Source organism: Colius striatus, chromosome 4, assembly GCF_028858725.1.
Source record: "Colius striatus isolate bColStr4 chromosome 4, bColStr4.1.hap1, whole genome shotgun sequence".
Taxonomy (NCBI): domain Eukaryota; kingdom Metazoa; phylum Chordata; class Aves; order Coliiformes; family Coliidae; genus Colius; species Colius striatus.
In genome coordinates this window covers 22,916,669-22,943,002 of record NC_084762.1, presented here as the reverse complement: position 1 = coordinate 22,943,002, position 26,334 = coordinate 22,916,669, and the positions used below count along the sequence as shown (strand labels likewise).

At 35.2% G+C, this 26,334-nt stretch overlaps 1 protein-coding gene across 5 annotated transcripts in view; it reads left to right on the top strand.

The window, feature by feature from the left end:
• ADCY2 (adenylate cyclase 2) overlaps positions 1–26,334 on the top strand; it is a 200,122-nt gene that overhangs the window by 130,233 nt on the left and 43,555 nt on the right. For all 5 annotated transcript variants that reach the window (XM_061995303.1, XM_061995304.1, XM_061995306.1 and 2 more), the window contains 8 exons: positions 721–879; positions 1,237–1,369; positions 1,699–1,875; positions 3,197–3,240; positions 5,807–5,887; positions 10,793–10,862; positions 13,766–13,863; positions 20,000–20,084. In XM_061995303.1, the coding sequence (XP_061851287.1) occupies positions 721–879; positions 1,237–1,369; positions 1,699–1,875; positions 3,197–3,240; positions 5,807–5,887; positions 10,793–10,862; positions 13,766–13,863; positions 20,000–20,084 (847 nt within the window). The remainder of the gene's footprint in view (positions 1–720; positions 880–1,236; positions 1,370–1,698; positions 1,876–3,196; positions 3,241–5,806; positions 5,888–10,792; positions 10,863–13,765; positions 13,864–19,999; positions 20,085–26,334) is intronic.

Here is a 26,334-nt window from a genome sequence, read left to right as displayed (position 1 = left end):
TAAAGTCACTAGAAAGGTCAAAGTTTTAGATGTGATCTGACAGCAAAGGTGGCTTCTCATTCTTTGTATAATGATCTAGTGGGTACAATGTTCGCCAACCATATGGAAGGCTGTTGAGTGTATGTTCTCCACAGTTTAAATGGCCCTGAGCCCATACCCCCAAAAAGTCTATGAGACAGCAACCTTTGGAATGTCCTGAAGTACTGCATTTTTCATCCTTCCTCTCAGAGCAGAACCATTTTCCAACAAACATGCATGAGTGGTGGGACCTGACAGAAACCAGATATGAAAAACTCTGCAATGTAGATATTAGGCTCTTCAGGTAGAAGGGCCCAGAATGGTAGTTTGAGATCTCCAAAATATGTTTTTTGGACTATTGCTGCATTAGAAGCCATATCAAAGAGTGCTGTAAAACAAAAATAGTCCCTACGTTTTACCATGAGACTGAGCATTTTCAGTACTTGATTCAGCTGTCCCAAATAATTTCAAATGAGAATAAAAGACAAGATTTCAAATGTTGACTTGAATGAGTATTTATGGAAAATAGTTGGAAATATAGATAACAGGAAATATAATGTACATAAAAATAATCTTAGCATAAGAAGAATGCAGCCAATGAGAAATAAATGTTATCACTGTTGTTACTGCTAATTTGACTAAGTTATAAGAAAACAAAGGCCCTATTATGTATATTAACACAAGTATTCTTCTCAACTACAGGAAAGTGAGAGATGCAACTGGAGTTGATATTAATATGCGTGTAGGGGTGCACTCCGGGAATGTGCTTTGTGGTGTTATTGGCCTACAAAAGTGGCAGTACGATGTATGGTCACACGATGTTACTCTGGCAAATCACATGGAAGCTGGAGGAGTCCCAGGGTAAGAAGCTTCTCTGTTAACCTTTGGACACCTGGATTTTTGTACCATGGAGAAATGCATAGGTACCATGTCCTCAGCCATCAGCATCATGGAGAAGGCTGAACTAATTAGTGCTGTCTTACAAACAAACAACAGGCATTCAGTATTTCCTGTGATTTAAAGAGTATTTTTTTGTGAATGAAATCCTTTAGATTTATGCCCATTACAACTTCTAAAAATGAGGTTAGAAGAAGTATAAATGAAGTGAGTAGCATATAAAATCTATATCCAAAAGCTAATAAAAAAGGTTGTTCAGGTTCAAATTATGCTTTTGATCAGTATTTGTGATTCTGTCATTCTTTTAAAATATTATTTCAGCCGTGTTCACATCACTTCAGTCACCTTGGCACATTTGAATGGAGCTTACAAAGTGGAAGATGGGGATGGAGATGTGAGGGACCCATATCTGAAAGAGCATAATGTTAAGACTTACTTTGTAATCAATCCTAAGGTTAGTAGTACTTTTATTTTGTGGCCAGTCATAGTTATTTTTAAGCAGGACCACTAATCTATTTAATGAATAATTCACTACCATAAGATATTGATCAGAACTATTACTGATGCCCACAAATACAAGATAATTGCATTGCAAATCTTTCCTGCTCTTCAGAAATAAGTCTCTGCTATTTCCCAGCAGTATCATTAAGAATTGCAGGTTCTTAGCATCTCTCCATTTTTAAGTTCCTAAGCATGCAGACATGTGGTATCCAGTAATACATTCCTGCTTCAGAAGGGAATGAACAACAAGGCTGATATCATCTTTTATTCTCTGTCAACCAGGGAGAGAAGAGAAGCCCTCAGCACCACATTAGACCTCGACATACTCTTGATGGAGCCAAAATGAGAGCTTCTGTCCGCATGACTCGGTACCTGGAATCTTGGGGAGCAGCCAAGCCATTTGCACACTTGCACCACAGAGACAGCATGACCACTGAAAATGCCAAGATTAGCACAACAGTAGGGGCCTACTTATGTCATTTTGTACAATTTAGCAATATTTGAAAGGAAAAAGTTGCTCACTACTAAATACCCAGTTATTACTGTTAGAAGATTCATGCATTTGTACAGGGCATAAACCCAGGGAAGTTGCTGGGAGCTTTTCCATTGGCATGTGAGCTTTGGATTAGACTATATGGAGTCATGTCTTGCTATAAGTGCATCTCTGAATTATAAGGAGTCCAATGTACTTGCTAAAATACACAATTTGACTCTCTGAGCTTGAGCCCCAGTTTCAGCATATAGAGTGGCTGCTGTTCACCTCGTGGAAAGACATTTTAAACGTAAAGCCAGAATGCAACACCTGTGGAAAGAACACTTTTGATATGGAGATATCCACTGAGATTTATTGGCTATTTAGACACATTCTCCATTTGGAACATGGCCAAATCTGGAAAAAAGACTGTGAAGTTAAAATATCGCTGTGGTACCTGGAGTGGATTTTATTGGAAGAGTTCTCTGTGAACCAAATCCATACTCACTGTAATATCTACCTTTCAAAAGTGCACTAACCACTCACCAGCTATGGCTGATGGCCTGAGTTTCACAGCACTGTAGTGCATCTCTTACACTGAAAAGACTTCTTTTTAATTTTGCTAACACTATTTTACTGCTGTCAGTAATATACTGTCAGTCCACAGCTTTACATTGCATTACATTATACTTCTAAAAAGTGCAAACATAAAAGTAAAGTCTAATAGTTTTCAACATTGCTATTCAGTTTTGTTCCTGTTACATATGAGAACATAGGATTAAGTTACCTAACCCATCTTGTTTAATAAATACAGTACATTAGAATGTGGATTATTCATTACAGAAACTACCCAGCCATCACTATTAATCACAAAATAAATGTGGCTGTGATGGCTTCTGTTCCTTATCAATAAAAAAACATGACTGTTGCTTGTATTTGGCTACACATATCTGTTTTTTTCGAATACACTTGGGTTTTTTTATGAGGCTGACAGGAGTTTCAGCTTCATTAAAACAGTGGTGACTTTGAAGCAGTGGCTTTCTAGCAAAGCAAAGCATTCTTGGTTTCAGACTGTTGTATTAGTTATTAGTTACTTATTGTTTATAATGATAGATCAGTTCATCTCCAGGTCAACCAGTCTTCACTGTTGGCTGAATTTTTCATTTAGATGGTTTTAATCTAATGCTAAAAGTATTTATGTTGGAAGCTTTGCTCCTTACTTGACTCTGCTTTTAGTGCTATTTTTAAAGCAACTTAATGTTGTCAAAGTTTATTATAGTTCATAGGTATTTTCTTTTGTTTTTTTAGGATGTTCCCATGGGACAATATAATTTTCAACGTTGCAGAGAGAGGTAAATTAACTTTTTAATATCATTTAAAGTCCATACAAATACCTATGCATTCATATGCTTTCATGTGTATATAAGATGTGCTTTCAAATATTGAGGGCCATTTCTCACCTGAAATATTTTTTCAGCTGATACCTCTTGCATAAGGAAGGACTATGGAAACAGATTTGGCAGACTTGTTACTTATGAATGGCAAATACACTTCCTGATAACAAATCACATTATTTAGAATCAATATAAGTGTGTTGATGGATACTATTTGTTTCTTCTAACAACCCAATTACTCTATCAGTGGAGAGAATATTATATGCAGGAAGTTTGACAGGAGGCACAGAGGAGTAAGAAAAGGGAACATGAAATGGACTGTTAGTAATTTGTGTTAAAACAGCTAATGATGTGCAGTACAAGAGACATTTTATATATATATTGTTAATTGTATTGTTATTGTATTTACATTATGGTTTATTATTTCAAAATCTATTATATGTTTTCAGTAGTAAACACTCAAAGCATATTTTGTGGTCTTCCTATAGTGCTCCTGTAACACAAAATGGTTGCAAAATTGCAATAGCTTTATGTTTTCATTCTGTTACTTGGTCCTTCAATGACTAGGGCAGGATGGTAAAAAACTGAAACAGGATTGAGTGACAACTGATTAAAAAACAAACTTAGCACTGCCAGAAATCTCGAATGATTCGTTTTTATTTTAAGAACCTGATAACACTTCAGGTATTGTCTTTCTTGCAAAATTCTAAGTAGCATCACAAATACTATAAAATAGTTTGAAAGGACTCTTCAGAATTTTGTGTTTGTGTTGTCTTTGGTTATGCAAACAAGTCATCTTGTGTGTTCCTTCTCCAGCTCTATGTTTGGTAAATGTCTTCTTGACATATCACATGTTACTGCAGAACTATGAAATTACCTATAATATTGCTAAAATCCAGAAGATGAACAAATTTTAACTGAATATACATATTAATAGAAACAGTCTGATTTCGAGCATTTACATTGGGACCTCTACCAGCCCTATGGTAAAAGAAATATCATCGGACTGTCGTATTTGCAAATAATTAAATTTCTTAAGCTTCTGAGATGTTCTTGTTTTTGTGTTTCTAAATTTCATTCCAAAATAAATCCAAAGTACAAATGTTACCATGTGTCTTGATACCATATTATGGAAGGACTTTCTAGAAACCATTACTGGGGTCTAATGTCCATAGGAGGGCATATAATTAAGATTCTAGATAAGCTAGTTAGTCATTCACATAGAAAAGAGCTGAAATGATGACAAGCACAATGAAAATTAGTATTTTATTAGAATATGAAAATGTGGAGTTTGAAGCCTGACTGTAGGCTTCTGTATGTGGCAGTCTTAGCTCTTATCTAATTACATCTATTTAACATCATAAGTCCTTAGGGATCTGCCAAGAGTATTAAGTGGTGTTAGATGTCTCCTCATCTGTCTCGTTATTTCTCCTAGGCAGATAATTCGATATGTGAAAAACAAGTTGTAAACATGTTCTTACCCCAATTCTATAGCATAGAATAGGAAGTAATTCAATTGGATTGTTTAAAGTTACTGTAAATACACGAATGGTATTTCTATGTGAATTTGAATCCTGCAACAGGTAATCAGTTTTGGGGAAATAAACCAAAAACATCATGTTGAAGAAAATTCATGTTGCCTCTGACGGGGTTCAATTTCTAACTCAAGAAGATTTTGGTAAGCCAAGAGTCCAATTTCATATATGACTCTTGAAGTCTTACAAAACACTGTTACTAAGTTAATATTGAATTTAAATTTTCGAGATACAGCAATGTAATCTGAGAATATCTGAAAAATTCCATTTTTAAGGAAAGCACAACTACTGAAAGGACTGGTGATGTTTGTAGTAATATATATTAGCAAAGAGAAACCCATTCTGATAATCTTCTGTTGTGTTCATGTGCAGTCCAGTGAAAAGAAAATTTCTTTTTTTTTTCACTACAATTGAGTTACGTAAATTATAGAGAAAGATTACATATATTTGAAACTCATTTCAGATTTGGTGCTCAGTTTTCTTACTAAAAGTAATAAAACATAAGAGTTAGCAGGCTTTCAGTAGAGAATGCTTTTTATGCCTCAGTGCACTAGCACATTGTTGCTCATCACACAATTCTGACAAGGATTTTTAAAAGTATTTACAAGAAACAGGAACATTTTATGAATTTGAGCACATTCCCATTCTTTTTCATGAATTTATAACACTGTAGAAGACTTTCCTTCAACCAGAATTTCTTGAACTGTCTTGGTTTTGGTGTTTGTTTTTTTTTTTTTTTAACAATAGGTTTTTTGTGTTAAGTGTTCCACAATAGCTAAACTCTCATTATTAACCCATAGCTAATTTTTTTTTTGTTTGTATGTATGTAGCTTATGGGTTTTTTTATTAAGAGCTTACTGTGAGATTCAGTGTGCCTGAAGCTCCTGTTGCAGCATAAATGTTAAAAAATTGTTGTAATCCTCAGAAGTTTATGCCAGCTACCACCTCATTGTTTAAAGTTAATGTTTATTAACTAGTGTTTTTTTCAGAACAAAGTCACAGAAAAGAAGGTTTGAAGAGGAACTGAATGAGAGGATGATCCAGGCCATTGATGGAATCAATGCTCAAAAGTATGTTTTTCTCCTCAGTTTTCTCCTGTGTCATCTCCTTCCTTCAACTTTGACATAAATCTTCAGTAGAGAGTACTGTTTACTGTTCCTCACTCCCACTTGCACATACAAGTCTGAAAACAGTAAGGTGTTGTTAATACTGAGATAGGAAGCTCTACATATTGTGAAGATAGGCTGTGAAGTAATATTTTCTACTACTAGAGATAAGACAGTAACTGTGAATTATGATGTGACAAGTTTTGCCTCATCTTGATCATGGCAAGGAGTTTTTTGTTCTGTAACTGTTCATATCTTTACACTCATAGCCATAACTCTACAGAATTAGCTCATCTGAGAGCAGAAGAAGTAAGACACAAGAAAGCTCGCTTGGGAATCAGAGTGACATGAAAACTGATGCTTCGCAATTTTCACAGCAACATCTCAGAATTAGAAACTTTCCCTAAAATCAAAGTTTAGTATCTCTTTGTTTCAACTGAGTAGTTGATTTCTTAATGGCTTGATGGCATATTGAAATTTTTAGGGAAGGAATGTATTTTTTCTGTGCCCTAGGAAGAGCTGGAGACAGTATTGATGGTGTGTTGGTGAATAGATAAGACTGAGAGAAAAATCAATAAATAAAGGAATTGCTCTTCAAAGATGTGGACAATAATTGTGATTACTTGCAATCACAATTTCCCCCTCTAGTTCTGTTGCTCTGAATCTTAATGAGCTGAATATTACAACTAGTTATTAAATGCTCATATGTCATGTTTGGGGAGTTTTGTCATCTTATAGTCATATTAATAGATATTTGACTTTAGGAAAAGATTTTTCAATAGTTATTTATAGAAAAGAGTGTTGGTAGTTATGGGTCATACTAAGAATACAATGAAAGGGTGTAGGTCATATGATAGGCAAAACCTTTAGATTATACTAGACTTTCCTAAAACAGTTATATAAATTTTGGCAGTTTTTATGTGTCTTCAGGTACACTTGCTCTGGTAAGTGGATCATAAAAATGACCATTTGATGTCAAATGTAAATTGTCTGTATAAGTGCATATTAAGTACTGGTATGTTCATAATGTATATTTTTTCATCTTAAAGAATACCTGTCTTCTCTAATTAGTTGATAAAATTCAGAGAAAATTGGGGATAAAAAGTGTAGCTGTGATTAAAAAAAAAAATTACATGGGCGATTGCAGAAAGATAAGGAATACTCTTATATATCAGAGGGGCTGAATGCTACCTTAGAAAACAAGATTCCCTGCCTATCCCTGTATTGATTTGCTGGATGAATTACTTGAATTATATTAGTCAACTGAGTACCTGAGAATAAGATGTCAAAAGTGCTGATTCCCTAGATGACAAGTTAATTCAGTAATATTTAATCAATATGAATGCTAAGCAGTCAGGAAAAAAAAGTATAAAATATTTCCTACATTTAGAACACAAATTTAAGTAAGTTTTTAGTTTCTTTTTAGTTGTGCAAGTTTTATATACCTCATTTTTTTCAGTGTAAAATGAAAATAATACTGTCAACTAATCTAATGGAGTGATGGCAAAGCTAAATCTTTTGCTTTTGTGAATCAAGAAGCAAACTTTTAAGACACTCTGTGAGAAAACATATTTCTAAATGTTTTTATGTCTAAAGTTTGGATTATATGGCAAATAGGTCTGTGACTATGAACAGAATTTTTTAAAAAGGCATTATTGCACATAAACTGTGTTATGAAAATTCCAATTATTTTAACCTTTTTAATTAGAAAATTGCATGAAAATAATTCAAACATTCATTATCCAGAGCCATTGTTTCTTCCCCTCTGATATGCCAGCACGGTCTGACATTTTCATCCACATTTACCACATCTCATTCTTGTTGAAAGCAAATGACTATAATATGTGAATCTCTGGCTATTACATGTTCAATTGTTTAACAGTCAGTGATTGGAAAATTAGGGAATGCTGGATCTTCTTAATCCAAGATAAAGTTGTAGTCCAAATGAATCACTGTTTTTACAGAGTGTAAAATAAGTGCAATAGATATTGGAATGGTACTTGAAGTTTTTTAAGTACTGTAGCATTTTCTCTGGGTGCTCTCTCTCACTGCTATCTTGCTGGTTCACAAGCTAGCTTTGCTGTCTTTCCACAAAACTGCCAAGCGCCACATGGATACACCATCAGTAACTTGAAGTGTCTGAGTTTAATTCCTTCTTCTGGCATGCAAATGAAACTGTGGCATCTAAAAAGCAGCCAACTGGCCTTATAGCATGATTCAAAGTAGTACACTTATCTGGAAGTGATCCTTGCAAAGTTGCAATGCTCCTTTTAAAGTTATGAGCTGTTAATTCATTAAGATTCTGTTACAGCACTATATTAAAAGATATTTAAATAGAGATTTAAAAGAGTGAATGAGGAATAAAGAGAAGTGCCTTAACTGTTAGGGTATTACAGCATACTTTGTTTTGTTTCCCCATACCTTGAACAAAGTATTCCTGGCTGCAAAGCGCTCATCTTGCACAGGAAGGTGATGAGTAGCCCTAGCTACCCTGAACCTTGGTTGTTAGGGAGCTTTGGAAAACGTGATGGATGGATGGCAATCTGCTAGCTAAATGTGTAATTTATAGAGGGAACTAAACTGAAGTTATTTGCTCTTTGATAAGTAGGTTACTAAGTTAAGCAGACACACTCTCTTTCCTTTTTCCTTTAAGTCACGATGGCTGCTATATTCTGTATGAAATTCCTTGCTGTACATTGTCAATCAGTAAAAGCCCTATCAAACCACACACCTCTGTGGTTAAAGGCAGAATACATCTCTCTCTGTTGTTCCTTGAATTGCAAAGGAATTTAAACAGAGATTTGGTACCTAGCTTCCCAGGAGGCATATCCTCATGTACTTGCAAATACTTTGGTAAATTTTATGCTTATTTGGAAGTCAGGCTGTGGACAGAATTTTACAGCCCTTATCTCTGACAAAGGTATAAGACTTTGTGCTCTCTCTTCTGTATTTATTCTCTACTACTTTGTCTTTATTTTACTGTTTCACTCATCTCAAATTTCTCAGCACCTGCTAGCTAAAACCAGTATTATTTTTTCCCTTAACTTTAAAGGAAAATCAAAAGTTCCTGAAAACATGAGCTTGTAACATGAAATACGAAGCAGCATGTGCTCTAAATGGCACTACTGACTTCACACACAATCAAGTGTGTAGAGATGAAATTAGGCTTTTCAGAATAGATCTACATATCAAACTTTTTAGAAGTATGGTAATGGTAATTAAATCAATCTACCTGTCAGATATTATAAGAAAAAAAAGGGAAATTACTTAACAGTTTGGAGAAGAGGGTTGCTTTTTGTTCAGTTTTAATAACTAAATGGAAAAACTTCATTTTCACAGAATATTAATGGTTAGAAGGGTTGAACTCATCCAGGTGGCCTTTGAAAGTCCCCAGAGAAGGAGACTCCATAATCCATTGTTCCAGCCCCTTCCAGTGCCCCATCATTCTTCCTTGGATTTCTTTGGAACCTCTCGTGTTCCAGCTTGTACCCATTGGCCCTGGTCCTGTCATTGGACATCACCAAGAACAATCTGGCTTCATCTTCCTGACACCTGCCCTTTACATATTTGTAAACATTCATTTTCCCAGTTTACCAAAAATGTTCCACCAACTGAATGTTTTCTCTGGTAGATTACAGCTGGACCCAAACAAAATCATGCTAGATGTACAGCAGCCTACCATATCTCTTTATTTTCAGAATTCTAACTATGATCAAATGCAGATGTGAGCCATTGCAGAGAAAACTGGAAAATACATTTTTTAATTAAGTGTACCTAGAACTGAATATGTTTTCAGACTCTTTTTATAGTGAAGCTGACTGCACAGGAACAGGGACAGTCTCCCAGGCAAGTAAACAAATATTTTAGATTTCACAAATCAAAGCTAATGCCTTACACTCTACTCTTTCCGCTCCTATTCTGCTAGGACCTTAATTCCACTCTGGGTCATTGCTGCTACTTACTTGCTTTGTAGCCTGTGAGTTGAGACATTTCCTTTTATTTAGAAGGCATTAGCTACAATGCTAGCTTACAGCCTAATTTAAAGTTATTACTGAAAAGGTTGGAAAAAAGTACTGCTGTTATTGTTCAAGCTAAAATATTGCTTGTTTGCTTAAATAGTCTGATTATTTTTTTAAAAATATCTCCAGTCTCTTTGAGGTGCAAGCAACCTAACCCTCATGAAATGTAAATATTACATTTTCTTTCAAGTGTCTATTAAAATAAATGAAAACTTTCATATTATAACATTTAATTCTGTAAAAGTTATATCAAGCTTTTGTCAAGATTCACTTATTTTAAAATAGATTTATCATTCAATATGAGTACTTAGTCTATTTTGTATTAGTCTATTTTTATTTCTCTTATTTAAGCAGAGAAGTTTTTCATATCAGTAAAAAGATTGAAATCTACCTCTAGAGTACAGGGTAATAGTCAAGAAATTACTACAGTTCAAAGAACTCCTTTTAATAATGGTTTTTTTTGTTGTTGTTCAGAATAGGAGTCTGTAACATGTAATTGAAGAACTATTTTTATCTCAGGTTCTCTTCTGTGCACTGGATATTCTACAGTATTTTGGACATGAGTAGAATATTAGTGTCAGCATTATACTATATAAATCTCTCCTTCATTGTCCTTAGGAATGATCCACAAAAAAATAGTTCTTCTGAGCTTTTGTTTCATGTGTACATTAGCAATAGAAGTCGAAAGGGAGATAAGATTTGTAGTTTCCACCTTTACTGTCAGTGCCATTCACCATATACATTGCAATGCAGAACAACTTGCTTTATTCAGAATTATTTTCTTGTTTACTGTAAAAAGATATTACTACTTTATTCTTATGTTAATTATAATGATCCTTTCCTCTTCTAGGCAGTGGCTTAAATCCGAAGACATTCAAAGAATATCATTGCTTTTCTATAATAAGACTCTGGAAAAAGAAGTAAGTTATTTTCACTGCTAATTCATGGTTATTTCCTTCTTTGCCTCATCCTAAGTGAGGCTTGTATACCTTGTAACACTGAGCCGTGGCCACAGCACCTCTCCTGCAGAGAGAAATCCTCAAACCTTACAATAATATTTGATCTCATGTGTGGAAGACATTTTATGAATATAAAGTCTGAGACTGTTTTCCTGTTTGTTTACTCTGCAGTTGACTTGAATTTCTTGAAATTTTCCTGGTCTTGCAGAAGTGGGAGGAGGTTTGATAGTCCAAGTTTGGACTGGAGCAAAGAATTTCTAAGTTCTGTCACATCCTTGAAAGGCATTTATCAAACTCCACTGATTTTTTTTTTTTTTTCGTTTGTCATGTCTACCTATAGTCTTGTAATTTCAATTGCTTGTTGGTTTTCTCCATATGCACTTGATGCTCACAGATGTTCCAAGGAAACAACACTATAAATGTTTCCTCAGGAAAATGCCTAGCTGTCTTGGATACAACACACTAAACGTTCCTCCGACTAATATGTGTGATAAACCACATTTGAGACATGTATGTACAGGTGGAGTAAATGACATTGTTTTCAGTCTTTTATTTGGAATCCCTTATTTGGAGTTTGACCTGGAAAGTCAGACCTTTTACTTGGATTATAGCCTTGTAGAGCTTGAATGTATTTCTACATACTGCCACAGCTTCAGGACGAAGACTGGAGAGTTGCCTCTTTCTGCTTTCTCATATGATAGGGCAACTAATAGCTGAACAGTTATGATGTCTTTCAAGGAAGTAAGAGGTAGGATACTGTGATTCTGTAACCTTTAAATACTGACTATATAAATTAGTGAACCTGATGAGAATTGGGCAGAGGAAGTATTAATATACTGTATTCATACTGTACAGCATAGGTGCAGGTATCCTCTGGGAACCATGTGGTGGTCAAATACGATTTACTTAATGGATATTTTTCAGTTCAAACCATCTGAAATAATTTTCAGGTTCTTTTGCAGCTCAGAGGATGAGTGTTCTTATGGCCAGCTGCCAACAGTATCTGTTGTATGACCTTGGCAACATGTTCAAGTGGAAAAAGTTTTGTTGAGACTGTTTACAACATGTCATAAAAGAGAAGAAGCTGGACCTGGTGTGGTCTCATCCGTAGTGTTTAAGGGGTATAGTGATCAGAGGTGTGCCTAGTTGCACATTCAGATTTTAATGTGGGTGGTAGTAACTAATTAATTCTGAAAAAGAACATGAGAGAAAACGATAATAATATGCACTTTGGACAATTGGGCAGTCAGGACTTGGGATAAAGGGACTGAGTTATTTGGCAATGTAGATACTTCCTGTAGAAGTCTAATCTCTTAGATTACAGAATGCTATGGAATGGCAAAGAACTAATTGTTCTTTTCAGACCCAGCTTTTTACTTTCTTTCTTCAATGTCTTACTCACCAGTCCAATCTTAACTTTAAAGAACTCAGTAAGAAGCCTGCTTTTGATTGAAATGGGAGCCTTACAGGCCCTTGTAGTAAAGCAAAGTAATAAAGCAAAATTATTATTTCACCTAAGAAATCAGTTACCTCAAATCATTGAAAAATATCTGGAGAAGTGTGAAATAAAGAAATTAATTTACAAATGATTTAGAATTTTCTGAGGTGTTAAAAACAGCTGAAGGTCTAAAATTGTTGAACAAGACAATTAAGAAACAACAAACATGTTAATAGCTGGAAGAACAAAATTTGTTGCAAACATATCCCTTGAGCAAAGTCATATTTGTACCTTGAAATTCAGTTATATACTGGTAACAATTCCTTTTAGTTTGTTATACAGTTCAAAATTGAAAAAAAAGCTATTGGGTTGCTAAACTCAATTTCAATATATGTTGATATAAAGTTTGGTGTGCCAGTTTCAATAACTTAGCATTAAGAACTAGCATTAAGAACAAGACACAGCTCTGTGCTTGCAGTTAGAAAGCACAGCTCATGCACTTCGCATTTTATGAAGTTTGGGTTTTAGCATTTTGTGAAAATAATCTTTAATAGTCAAATCTTAAACTCTTGCCCTTTGAAAAAATCTTTGACAGGGTAGGTAACTTTAATAGGCCAAATACTTGGGTCATTTACCTTTGAATACTGAATTGGTTTCAGTCTAGACATGCCTATCTTAAATAGCATAACAAGTCTGCAATAGTTCATTGCTTAATTTTTGTATCTCTAAGCAGATATTCTTTTTTTTTTTTTAATGACAAAACAGATCAAATCAGCTCTCAGAATTACAAGTGTTTAGTATTAGTAGAGAATATATGAGGTCTTTTAACACAGACACAGAACATTCTAATTGAAGTAATAATATAGCCCCATTAGATACTAATATGAATGCTAGCTATGCTGTTAGAAATAGAAAGTTTATACACATCTGTAGCACAGTTGACACTTTGCTGCTTTATACACTTGGAAATTTCTGGTCTAAATGACTGTTAAATTTTTTTTCGGTTTCAGCCCATTCAGTATTAATTAATATTTGAAAATCACTTTGGGGAATTAATGACTAAGAAACATGCAACCAGCTAAGAATGATTGGCCAGTCCTAAAAACATTTTTAAAATGCTCTCATTGTTTTTTTTTTTAATTTAACATTTTATGATAAATTTGGGATAGTCCTGTTCTAGGGAGGAACAAGACAAAAAACATTTGACATGGCTACTTAAGCTGTTCTTCAAGAGGTAAAACGATTCAGTACTATGCCTGATAAACCCTAGCTGTATGTGAGTAGATGTGAAAGTCATTGACAGGAAATTTACTATTGCTAAATGCTACGTATGCATATCTGCATCTTTAAGCTGGAATTTCAGTTGAGTGATTTTTTTATCTGCTTTGGAAACTGTGGTATTAACATTTGTTTTTTTTTCTTGTAGTATCGAGCAACTACTCTGCCTGCATTTAAATATTATGTAACTTGTGCCTGTCTCATCTTCTTCTGCATTTTTGTTGTGCAGATTCTGGTGTTGCCAAAGTAAGTGGTACTTAATGTGTACTCATTTTGTATGTATATTTGTTCATTAATGTAAAAAAAAAAAAAAGTAAAAACTTTGGAATTGTCATATTACAGAGGTCATTCCATGGAAATTGAACAGAGAAAACTGAGGATTTTGGTCCGTTTTCAGAGTTGTGCTTGTTTGTAATTTTAAGTACTGTTGAGTGACGCCAAGCATTAGTATGAATTCTTCATTTATTTTAGTTTTTCTCTCTGCATTTAAAATGTGTGAAGATGTCAGGAATGAAATTTGTATGGTTAAACAAAAAGTAATACAAGCTATAAATTTGCAACTAGAATTACATGTCAATAAGTATGACAACTGGATGTTGAAGTGGGACAAAATGAATTGCAGAATTTGGACTGTAATATTACTGTTGATAGTATGCCTTGCTTCAGCATGCAAACAACATTACTATTAATAAAATGTCTCTTTAAAACTTATTTTAAAACATTATAATCAATTGCTGTAGCAATTATTTTTATCTGAATTTGTATATTATTAACTAGTTTAGATCTGTGCATATAAATCAGCTGTCTTTCTATCAGTGCATGGTCTGGAAAGGCTGAAAAAACTGGAAGACAATTCAATATTTCAATATTTCTTCACTCAGAATCTTTTCTGCTTTGGAGTGCTTTCAGGAATAGTATTTCTACAGTTGATTGGTTGGTTTTGTGCTGTAGTACTTGCATTTTAATTCAAAGTCAGGAGGAATAGTTAGGTCATTATAAATTGACTTCCATACTGCAGACTGGTTATATAACATGTAAAAAGTTTTATGGATTTCTATTCAGATGTTACAGAATTTTCTTTGAAAAGTGTTTCTCAACTAGTTTCTAACATAGAGACACAAGCCACAAAGGGACACTCTTCCAAGAGCTTGGCAGTGTCCCACACAATCTGGCTTTAGGCATTAATACTGCAAAATAGAAAATTAAGACTCGTGACAAATTTTAATGGTAATTTTTCATAGTGGATATAGTTTACAAGTTTATACTTGTAATACTGTGTACATCAATACATCAGTTAATTCAGTGAAATATGTGGTTTGTGACAAAACCCAAACTTGGATCTATTCCCTTCCAGCAGTGTGATTTATGAATCTGGTTTTATGTTTTGATTTCAGCCATGAAAATGAATCTAAATTTATCACCTCATATATATGTAGCAAGATGCTCATTTAGCTTCATCCATTTTAAGCAATTATGTACCTCATTAAATGTATCAGATACTTGAAATTCGTGAAATCTAAGGAGTTGTATTCAACTAAAGAAAGTGTCAACCAACTTGTAAAAGCATGTTATGATATTACATTATCTTTTTCTATCATCAAAGCAAAACATACATATGATTTATCATTTTCATTAACAAAATGTAAATTATCTTTTGGTCTTTTTGTAGGGCTGCATGTTAGATTGTAAAAGCAAGAGTGTAATATCAGATATTACCGACACAAATGGTATCCTACTTCAAGGAATCTGTAGATTAATTTAAGAAATGCAAAAATGGAACATAGAATGGCAAGGTATTATACAGGTGTCTGCATCTTTGCTGTAAAACTGGGAGTACTGCAAATTTTTTAAAAAAGTTGAAATGTATACAATCATCACAAATATGGTTTAAATTGAACATACTCCAGTGCTGCATATGTTGTGTACTTCCAGGGAAAAAAAAATTGTACTTTAGTCTAAAATTCTATCTAACCTTTTTGTTTTCTTACAAAAATTCTACTGGAATTTTAAATGGTGATCTAATGAAGACATGACATAATTTATGTCTGTCATTGGGTTTTATTGATTCAGTATTCTATTAATCTGGTTTTGCAGCAGTGTAGCATCATTGCTTCCTGTGCATGCACACCACCTACTGCTTTCAAGTAGATTTCTATATATTTGATGGTGAATAACATCCAGCAATTAATATCTCCAAGATCATGAGGCATTTATTTCAAGGCAGAAATAATTTATTAATGGCTTCATTTTCCCAAGGTCAAAAAAGTGATGTGTTTTTTTCATAATAAACATTATACAAAGTGTAAATATAAATATAATCAAGTAAATAATATTTTGGAGTGAAATGTATCGTAAGGGGTAGGTCTTTATTGTGACATTCAAATGACAGAAAATCTTGATTACACTTCCTCGGAAGAGGCCTTCAGTGGCTCTCTGGCATTCTTGTCTTACCAATTCATGACAACTCTACATTCTTTAGTTAAGGAAACAGTCAAATAACATGTAGTGGTGTTTTTTGAAATGCAAATTACTGAAGTGATTAAAATATGTTCCTATTGATCAAGAGCTACTTCTTGTGTTATTCAAGCAAAGGATATGTTTGTGAGTATTCTCTGAGGCTGCCATGTTGAAGAAACCTTTTGTCCTAAGTCATGTCAAACTGACAATCATCTTGTTCTACCCATGGAAGGTGGTTAGGAGGCCTTAACATAGTATTCCCAGTCAGACACAGCTGATTTTTTTTAGAAAAGGTGATGCTTCAAAACTTGTCTGAAAGCAGACATGTAAACTATAAAACAGTACAAACAAAGGGAAACCACCATTGCTGGCTATTTTTCTGCTGTATCTGGATTTTTCTTAACATTGAAACTACCATACAGTTAGTATACAGACCCATTGAATCCATCAATAGCTTAGTGAAAGCATCAGTTAAGAAATAAATAACTTCTATTAAATATCAAAAAAGTCAGCATTCTGTATCGCCTTGTGTAATTGACATTTGTAATTACTTTATTATGATTTTATCATCTCAAGAGAATTTGCAATCAAATAGTTAAAAACATGAATGTTAATTATCTGACAAGCTAAGGAAATTCTCAACGTCCTGTTAAGGGATATGTGCTGTAAGTCACATATTTTTTACTTAAAAACAATACATTCTTGTCTCCATTTTTCAGTATCTTTCTCTTCACAATTTTTTTTTCAATTAAAATGTTACCAACAAGAACTAAATATGCACAAATACATTTTTTCCAATCTCATACCATCATCAGATGAATATTATGAATTATGATAATGAAAAATTAATTATTAAAAAGACATGTTTACCGATGAAACGAGAAAAATATTAAAAGGATGGCCAAGATTATAAATTTAATTAGATTTGTAACTATCTGAAGCTTGGGAAGTTCTCATGCTGTTTCCTCGATTTTAAACTCTCCTTCTTTACAGAACTGACAAGCAGTTATTATCTAGGTTTGTCCTGTCAGAGTTGCTTGATGGGCCACCATGGCAGAGAGCAGACCTTTAAGAATTTAGGTCACTCCTTGAAGCATAGGAAGAGGAAGGTAGACTATTGTATGGCTTATGGGATCCCAGGTGCTCTTCTGACAAAATGATTTGCACAAACCTGTCAATGAAATGTGTTTCTTGACTCTACACAATAAAGGACAGATTTGTTAAGGTAAAAATCTGTCCTGGTTTTGGAATGTTCTGGTCACAAAAAAAAAAAATGCATATTACAGCTTTATTGTGGTCATTGCCTCAAATGAGACTTCTTTATGCTGGCATTTCATTTTTAGTATTTTCCTTCCCGTTATAGCATTTTCATCCCACTTCTTTCTTTTTAGGAGCAGCATGAAACTGTTTCAGCTTAGCCTAACTAAAACAGAAATCCTGCAGTTTTCAGAAAAGAAAAGCATGTGGGGAGTAAAAATATAACTTTTATTTCTCTGTATTTACCATTCAGATATGGACTCTAACTTACCACTTCTGCTATTCCTTATCCTCGGTCCTTTTTTCTTTGTCCTCATAATCAGAACCTTGTTCACCTTGCTATGTAATTCTTTTTCTTTTGCCACCTTAGTAACACCATTGATTATGTAAAACAGCTACAAAGACCTTTTGTTCTTGCCTACTGCCTGATTAAGTGCTCCTCACATAGGCTGTCCTTATGACATGTTAATATTATTTCCCTTGCTCATCGGTTTCTCTCACAGACCTGTGAAGTTCTTCACACCAAACTTGACTCATAATGCTTTTCATGTGTTTAGTAATTTCTTAAGGTTTGCAGATTTGTGTCCTTCGTATCAGATAAAGAATAGCAGTAGTTTGAAATGCAGGAACAGTTACTTGAGTATTACTGAAGGACATATATGACTGGAAGTGTTTAAGCATATATAAAAAGTAAGCCTGCTAATTACATTATTATTCTTCTTTCAACACTTCTATTGCTTGCTAGGTTTCAAAGTCCTAAGAGCTAACACTGTAGTTTTTCTTATTCTGATGTACAGCTTGTTATTGCAGTCTTGATGAGAAGTTCTTGGAGAATATGTATTCATAAGAAATAATGATTTTCAAGTAAATTCTAAAGAAACGTTATTTCAAGATTAATGTATCTTGTGAATTGTGAGTTGATTGATCAGCTATTCCCATCATCCAAAATATGATAAATACTTGAGCCAGCAATGTGCCTTCGTGGCCAAGAAGGCCAATGTCATCCTGGGATGCATTAAGAAGAGTGTAGCCAGCAGGTCAAGGGAGGTTCTATTCACCCTCTATTGTGCCCTGGTGAGGCCTCATCTGGAGTACTGTGTCCAGTTCAAGGCTCCTCAGCTCAAGAGGGACAGAAAACTTCTGGAGAGAGTCCAGCGCAGGGCCACCAAGATGATCAGGGGTATGGAACATCTTTCATATGAGGAAAGGCTGTGGGTACTGTGGCTCTTTAATCTGGGGAAGAGGAGACTGAGGGGTGATCTTATTAACATTTACAAACATCTAAAGGGTGGGTGTCAGGAAGTTGGGACATCCCTTTTTTTCTATAGTAGCTAGCAACAGGACAGCCAGCATATTCAGGCCAATGGCATCCTGGCTTGTATCAGAAATAGTGTGACCAGCAGGACCAGGGAAGTGATTGTGTCCTACTACTCAGTGCTGGTGAAGCTGCACCTCAAATACTGTGTTCAGTTCTGGGCCTCTCTCTGCAAGGACAGTGAGGTGCTGGAGTGTGTCCAAAGACAAGTAGTGAAGCTGGTGAAGGGTCTGGAGCACGTGTCTTATGAGAAGTGGCTGAGGGAGCTGGGGATGTTTAGCTTAGAGATGAGGCTGAGAGGAGATAGGATCACTGTCTATACCTACCTGAAAGGGACCTGTAGTGAGGTGAGGGTCAATCTCTTCAGTAATGAATGATAGGACAAGAAGAAATGGGTTCCACTTGAGGCAGGGGAGGTTTAGATTGGTCATTAGGAGGAACTTTTTCACTGAGGGGATTATTAAGCATTGGAATGGGCTGCCCGGGGCATTGGTGGAATCACCAACCCTGGAGATATTTCAAAGATGCATAGATGGGGTGGTGAGGGAGATGGTTTAGTGATGAGCCTGGCAGTATTAGATCTAATAGATCTATTCCAACCATAATGATTCTTTTCTATGATTCTAAGAATGATTTCAGGAAAAGTATAGATTACTCAGTTTTTTTCATTTAAAGTTTGTTGTTGTTTCTTTTCTACATGATGTTTAGTTTTCCTTCCTGTCCCATCTTTTGATACTTCAGAATCTACTGGCCAGCAAATCAAATTTGATACAAAATGGAGCCTTAAGAGGTGTTGAATCCTTATCCATTCTTGAAATAGCAGTCACTGTATTAGGGCCCTTGTTGACTGAGAGACTGTAACATCACAGATATCATAGGTGCAGCTTCAAGAGACTGAAAACTGCACATCACTTTCCTGTGCTATTGATTTTCTTCTTGTTGGGTTGGAACTCTACCAATAAATCTATATTTTATATCATTTAGACTCTTAAAATATTATGAAATTAACAGCATAAAAAATCAAATAAGCATCGTCTTTAATATGGTCTTTCTAATGTAAAGCCAATGTTAAACATTGCTGCTGTTAATGCACTCTCTCATTTAAATTATTTCTGTGGAAATTATTATCTTCTCATGTTAGTAACTTTGCAAAGAGGTAAAGCCAGTTCAGGCTGAGAAAATGGCAGGAAAAAGGTATGTTATTCTGGTAAGGATGGGAGTTGTTTTTCCATGGTGTTGATGTTTGAAAGTTACAACTTGCACATGGTCACTTTTTGTATCGTCATACACAAAGAGAGGTCATGCTGCAAATATGTAACAGATAAGTTAATACATGTTTTCCATTTCTTACAGAACATCTATTCTTGGAATTTCATTTGGGGTTGCATTCCTCTTGCTTTCCTTCATTTTGTTTATCTGCTTTGCTGGACAGCTTTTGGTAGGTATTCAAGCAAATGTAATCTAGTAGCTGATGGTGTCTTTTAAATAATGTATTCTCATTTTGCCAAGTCAGTCTCTTTTTGCAGAGTACCAGTTAAATGAGAAAAGCTTGCACACTTGGGCTTCCAAGAACATTGTTTTATTCATGTCAACTTAGTGTAAAATTTTCTCATTTATCTGAAGACTAGAAAATGCCAGTGCAGTGTCTTTCTGTACCTACACTGATACTCACTTTCCCCCATGAAAGTGGATCGTCTAAGAGGTTTGCATTACTGTTGTTTGACTATCTTTTCAAAAATTTTTGCTATTGTGCTTACAGGATGTGATTCATCTTATGAATGCTTTAATTTGGGAGACTGTGTATATGTTTACGAATTGTATAAAAACATTTTCTGAGCTTAGAGAAAGTTTCACTATTACAATTTAATTTAAGATATAAAAATTTTATAGTAAAATTCTGATTTTGCTATTGAATAGTACAGATGTCATTGTAATGCCTATTACTGTACCTAATAATTTACAGAATTGGAGAATTTAATTTGTTATTTAGGCAAACCTTTCAGCATTTCACAATATAATTAAAAAGTATTATTGTCATCCTTTCAGTTATTCTCAATAGATCCAATGTATAACTCCATCTAGAACAAGATATTTCAGGAGATGTAAGAAAAAAAAAGTAATTTGAATTTGACCTATAGTCTAGAGTAAAACTGTCTGGATATTTGTAAGTTAGTCCTCACTTCTCTATACTTTTCCACAAGCTCCCATAGAGAAAACTGAGAGACATCTTTAATTAAAAAAAACAAAAATATGCACACGTGAAAGAAAATTACATCACTGTGCAGTAAAACAATTAGGAAAGGTGGCCTGGAAGTTAAAATAAGGAACAGAGGAAGCAAGATTTTATAATTTCTCCCTCTTCTCTTGTGAGGCTTGTAATTAACCAAGACAGGTTTTTAAGAAAATATTATTAATGTGCATTTCCGTTGTCTCTCCAGTAAGGCAGGGATGCTGCCACTGCTCAGGAATTAATCTGAGATATAATGCTACAGCATTTTGAAATATTTGAAATCCTTGGAGTGAGGCCCTGTATATGTTGTTAAGAGCAAAATTCACTTCTCATATAATGTCATACTTACCTGCTGTTCGTTATTGGCATAAGACTAAAATGATGGAGGCAAAGTACTGCTGTTGAATAAGCAAATCTGAAAAAAAAAATCCTTCAAGGAAAAGCCAGCCTTTTTCTCATAGGAAAAAAAAGGTGTCAATGAGATGATATCAAGAAGTGCTAAGACATACACTGTCTTGGGGCTTTATTTGTAGTGTAGCTTAGGAGGAATACAAACATACTTTTCTGCATTTAAAGTGATGGCTAATAAAATATCCCAAGTCAGAACTGAGGTGTCATGATACTTGAATAATGTCAAATGTGTACTTTCAATGCTGTTTTTCCTATGTCCTTTATGTACTGTAAATATTTTCCAGAAGTAGAGACATAGTATTGCTTTTCTGTTGACTTGTGAGATGTCATGTTCTAATCTAAATAGCTTGAAGAGGAGCTATATATACATCTATGTCTTTATGAGTTCAGCTGCTGTAGTGTAGAAGCTATGCTGCTAAGAAGCCTTTCAGTAAGTTGTGACCATAGTTGATGCAGTGCTATCATGCCTTCACAAACATGGACATAGTTCTGTAAACTGATGGATTAGGACAGTGAACAAAAATGGCAGTAGATTTCTATTTCTCCTGTCCTCTCTGTAAGATTCCTTTCTTCATTTCAAAATCCAAGTATTGTTCTGCAGCTTTAATCACAGCAACACTCTTGTTATGTTTCGGTTGCACGTCCAATTGCGGTATGACCCATAACTAAATGCTTTATTTCTAGATGAAAAAGCCTGAAATTCTCAAGTAAAAAAGTATTAATATTTGGGGTTTAACATTATAATGACAGAAATCAAGATTTATTGTCCTAATCTCCACTGGATCTGTGGTATGTTTTTACCAGTGTGGGTTTTTCCCACTTTTTTCTTAAGGGGTACATTTTGGATTCCCTTGCTGAATGTATGTACTTAATGTGCGTGTCTCTGTGTGTACACACACCAGCATATAATTGCAGGGATTAAAATCACCAAATACCTCTCCTTTAAAAGCACACTGAAAAAGAAGTTAAGTTTTTGGGCCTGACTGACCCTGACAGATGAACTGTGTGGTGGATTAGCCTTGGCTATAGACCAAGACAGCCATCTAGTTGCTTGCTCTACCTCTTCAACAGGATGGTGGAAGAAAATCGGATGAGAAAGCTTGTGAGTTGATATAACGGCAAAGAGATCATTTACCAAGTACTGTCATAGACAAAGTAGACTCTTCTTGTGGAAATTTAATTTAATTTATTGCCAATTAAAATAGATTTAGGTTGTAAGAAACAAAAACAAACATCAAAGCCACAGCATCCCAACCCCCTCTCCCAAACTGAGCTTCAGTCATTGGCTTCAGGCTCCTCTGTCCCTCCCCAGGCAGCACAAGGAGGGATGAGAAGAGTGGCTGATACATAGGCACTTCTCTCTGCTGCTTCTTCCCTTCAAACTTTCCCCCTGCTCCAGCATGGAGTCTCCGCAGGCTGCACTTTCTTCAGGAACACACACCTGCTCTTGCACAGGTCCACCATGGACTGCAACATAGACCTCCGCTCCAGCACGGAGCACCTCCTCCTTCTCTGACCTTGATGTTCCCTCTGCTGTTTCTCCCTCTTTTTGTTCCTGCCTTCTCTCTCTGCCCATCATTTCCTTCCCAGTCTTCCCAGGCTGAGGGGTTCAGCCATGCCCTGCAGAGGGGCTGATGGAGCCAGCTGGAACTGTCTGTGTCTGGCACGGGGCAGCACCAGCAACTCCCCTCAGAGGCTGTGCCTGCAGCTAGCATCTTGTCACCAGCACCTGGTACATCAGCTTCAAGTACTAGTCAAATATGTACATGACTGTTACAAGACTGAGGGAGTGGGACCTGCAATGCTGGCAAAGACAACAGTAGGTCTCATTCAAGTTAGGACACCTGGCTGTCACTGCATTAAGTGCCTGTCTCAAGACTTTGATGCTTTGCCCACTCAGTCTGCACTGATTGTAAGTGGCATTCATGACCACAGAGTCGCACAAAACCCAACTTTGAACAAGTTTATCAGTGTGATTTTCATTTTATTGGTAAATCAGAGAATCGCAGAATCACAAAATGGTAGGGGTTGGAAGTGGCCTCTAAAGATCGTCTAGTCTAACTCCTTGGTAAAGCAAATCCACTTAGATCAGGTTGCACAGGAATGCATCCAGGTGGGTTTTGAAAACCTCCAGAGCAGATTCCACAGCCTCCCTGGGCAGCCTGTATACCAGTGCTCCATTACCCTTACAGTAAAGAAATTTATCTTTAAGTTCAAATGGAACTTTCAATGTTCCAGCTTCTAGATCCTGCCCTTGTGGCATGTCATCCTGTGCTGGTCTTGGACAAACAGACTGAGGGCAGGGAGGGATGACCATTCTCATAGAAACAGTTGTGTGCCCATAGACATTAAACCTTCATTAAGTCTTACTAAAATTAGCCTATGTCCTGAAACCTGGAATTGATTTATATATATATTTATTCTAATTACTTCTTTGTCTCTATGCCATTTTTTTACTTAGATAATCACAGTACTCAGACTTAAATTGTGAGTATTTTTGGTCTTAGAGATCCTTTTTGAAAGTATATGGCATGTATTTTCATATTTTAATTGTCTGTTATTCTTTTTATTAATTTTGAATATTTTCTGTCAATTTTCCTTGAGAGCTTTCCTTCCCAAATTACATGCAGATAGAAGACCATGATTGTCCTTTAGCTCATATGTTTTCTGTGTCTCTTAAGTATAGACCATTCATAAAATGAGCGTGAAATGTTTCAGATCTGATAACTGTCAGATGTGGTTTACTTCCTGATGTGAAAGCAAGGAAACAAAGATCTGGTTACCGAAATAGTACATTGGAAAATGTAATGCAATCAATAAGAAAAAAAGTTGAGCACAGTAAGCATTTAAAGGAAAGATCTCTGTGGTAACAGAGGTAACCTGCAGAAGAAGTGTTAGTCTCAAGCAGATGTTCTTCGAGCACTGGTTCAAATACCATCTCAATTTCTTTTTTTTTTTGCATTAGCTGGGACATGCCTGCACTTATTTGATATTTGTGCCAATTATTTTCCATTAGTATCAGATGGCTTTTTGTTGCATATGATTATACCATGCAAACCTATTCAGCTAACAAGGAGGATTAGAAGTAATAGATTAGAAGTAATAACATTTGTTTTCTATCATCTCATCAGAACATATTTATAGTTTCTCTTAATCTCTTAAATACCCTGTTGAACCACAGAATTAGCAGAACACAATACTGACATAACAAACGTCAGAAAATACTTTTCTCTGCAGTTAAGAAAGATATTGTCATTTGAGGCCACCATCTAACAATGCCACATCTAACAAAGTGCAGCCAGTATGTGAGCATGCCTGTCCCTACTCGAAGAACATGTTACTTTTCAGTTGCATTACACCACACCACTGTATATTGATATACTCTTTACCTTTGCAAAGATTTGTATTTTACTCAAGTACTAGTGATAATTGCTTTAAACAGACAAAAAAGACTGTACCTAAGATACTTAAAAGCTCTGCGAGGACAGAAATATCAGCACCAGCACTGCTTGGAAATTATGTCTGATGTGAGTATCTATCTTACAGGTATGAATGAAAGATCGAGGTCCTTAATTTTCTTCGATAGTAAGGCTTTGCCTGTAAATTAAGATTGGATAGGGGAAGGCAGAGACAACCCAGAGAAACACTTTGGCATATAGAGCAGGATCCATGGAAGAGAATCACCAATGAGTGATGAGTCTGTAGCAGAGGCACTGCAATGGCAAATCCGTCATTAGTAATTTAATTAGTTTGATATTAGGTTCAGACTTCAGGACCTGTTTGAAGTGTATTGAATTCAGTAACAAAAAATATTCTCCTTACTCCTTCTTGAGTCATATGTTTATGACATGTTATGTGATTGTGACCAACTGAAGTAGTGGCATGGCCTGGTGGAAAACACATATTTCTTATTTCAGTTTTGCCAATAACTTTTCTTTGGTAATATTTGAATCTTGAATTTATTTTTTAAATCTGTCAGTGCTAACTTTTAGTGTCTTTGCCCAAGATGATATTATAAGTTATCTCCAAATAAGGAGATATCCAAGTGTGCTTCCTAATACCAACTGTACAGTATGCAATGTTCCCTACAGTTAAATAATAAGATGAAATCAGAGAGCATACAGATTATTTTGAAGGCTCTTTTAAAAGTATTACCTGAGACATGGCACTCGTGATGTGTAAGTCCTGCAATATGATCGCAGAAGATGGCTCCTGTTGTGTGAGAAAGTAGCGTTTTACTTGGAAATCAAGACTTGGTCAACTATGACTGTAGCATTCAGAAGTCTATCCTCTAGTTCCATGACCTAAGCATTGACTTTAAAAAGTCATTGAACTTTGTTTTTTCTCAAAACCAGTGGCTCTTTAAATGTTTAATGTGAAACAGAAAAATTTTGATAGGAGGGACTGAGAATATCTTACCTTAAAATATCATATAAGACACTAACTGTATGTTTTCTTGAATAAAGAAAGCACCATATGAAGTAAAGGACTGAAGTCCAAGTGCCTAAAGGCATATTTGTGTGGCTCACTGCCGTCTTCTTTCCTTTGAATGAGATGGTTGATGTGAGCAGTGTGGCCATTTTAGCATGAAGAATAATAAACACTACAAAATATAATGAAATGTAAAATGTTGTATTTACATTAGTTTTTCCTGATATTGTTTATTGAGGATTCTAGCTTTGGTCAAACCAGTTGTGTATGAGTTGAGTAGACTCTTCACCTGGATAGTTTTGTATGATTCAAAGTGCCTGGCTTAGATTTGCAGGTGTCATCATGGAGTTCAAAAGCTTCCTGTTACAGTACTCATTTTACAAGTACTTTTTTTCTTTTTGTCAATAATAGGACCATTAGAAACTATAAGCTTGTGTCTCTATGGAAAAATCACTCTTCTCCAAGCTTAGGTTAGTATAATTGCTGTCAGCTAGTCAGTTCTTTGGATTTCAACTATAGTGTCTTCTTCAAGTCTGAGAGAAAATAAGCATATGAAAAAAATCTGGATTTTGAAGCTTTTTGTTTCTCTTTATTTAATTTTTAATATATCAGCATT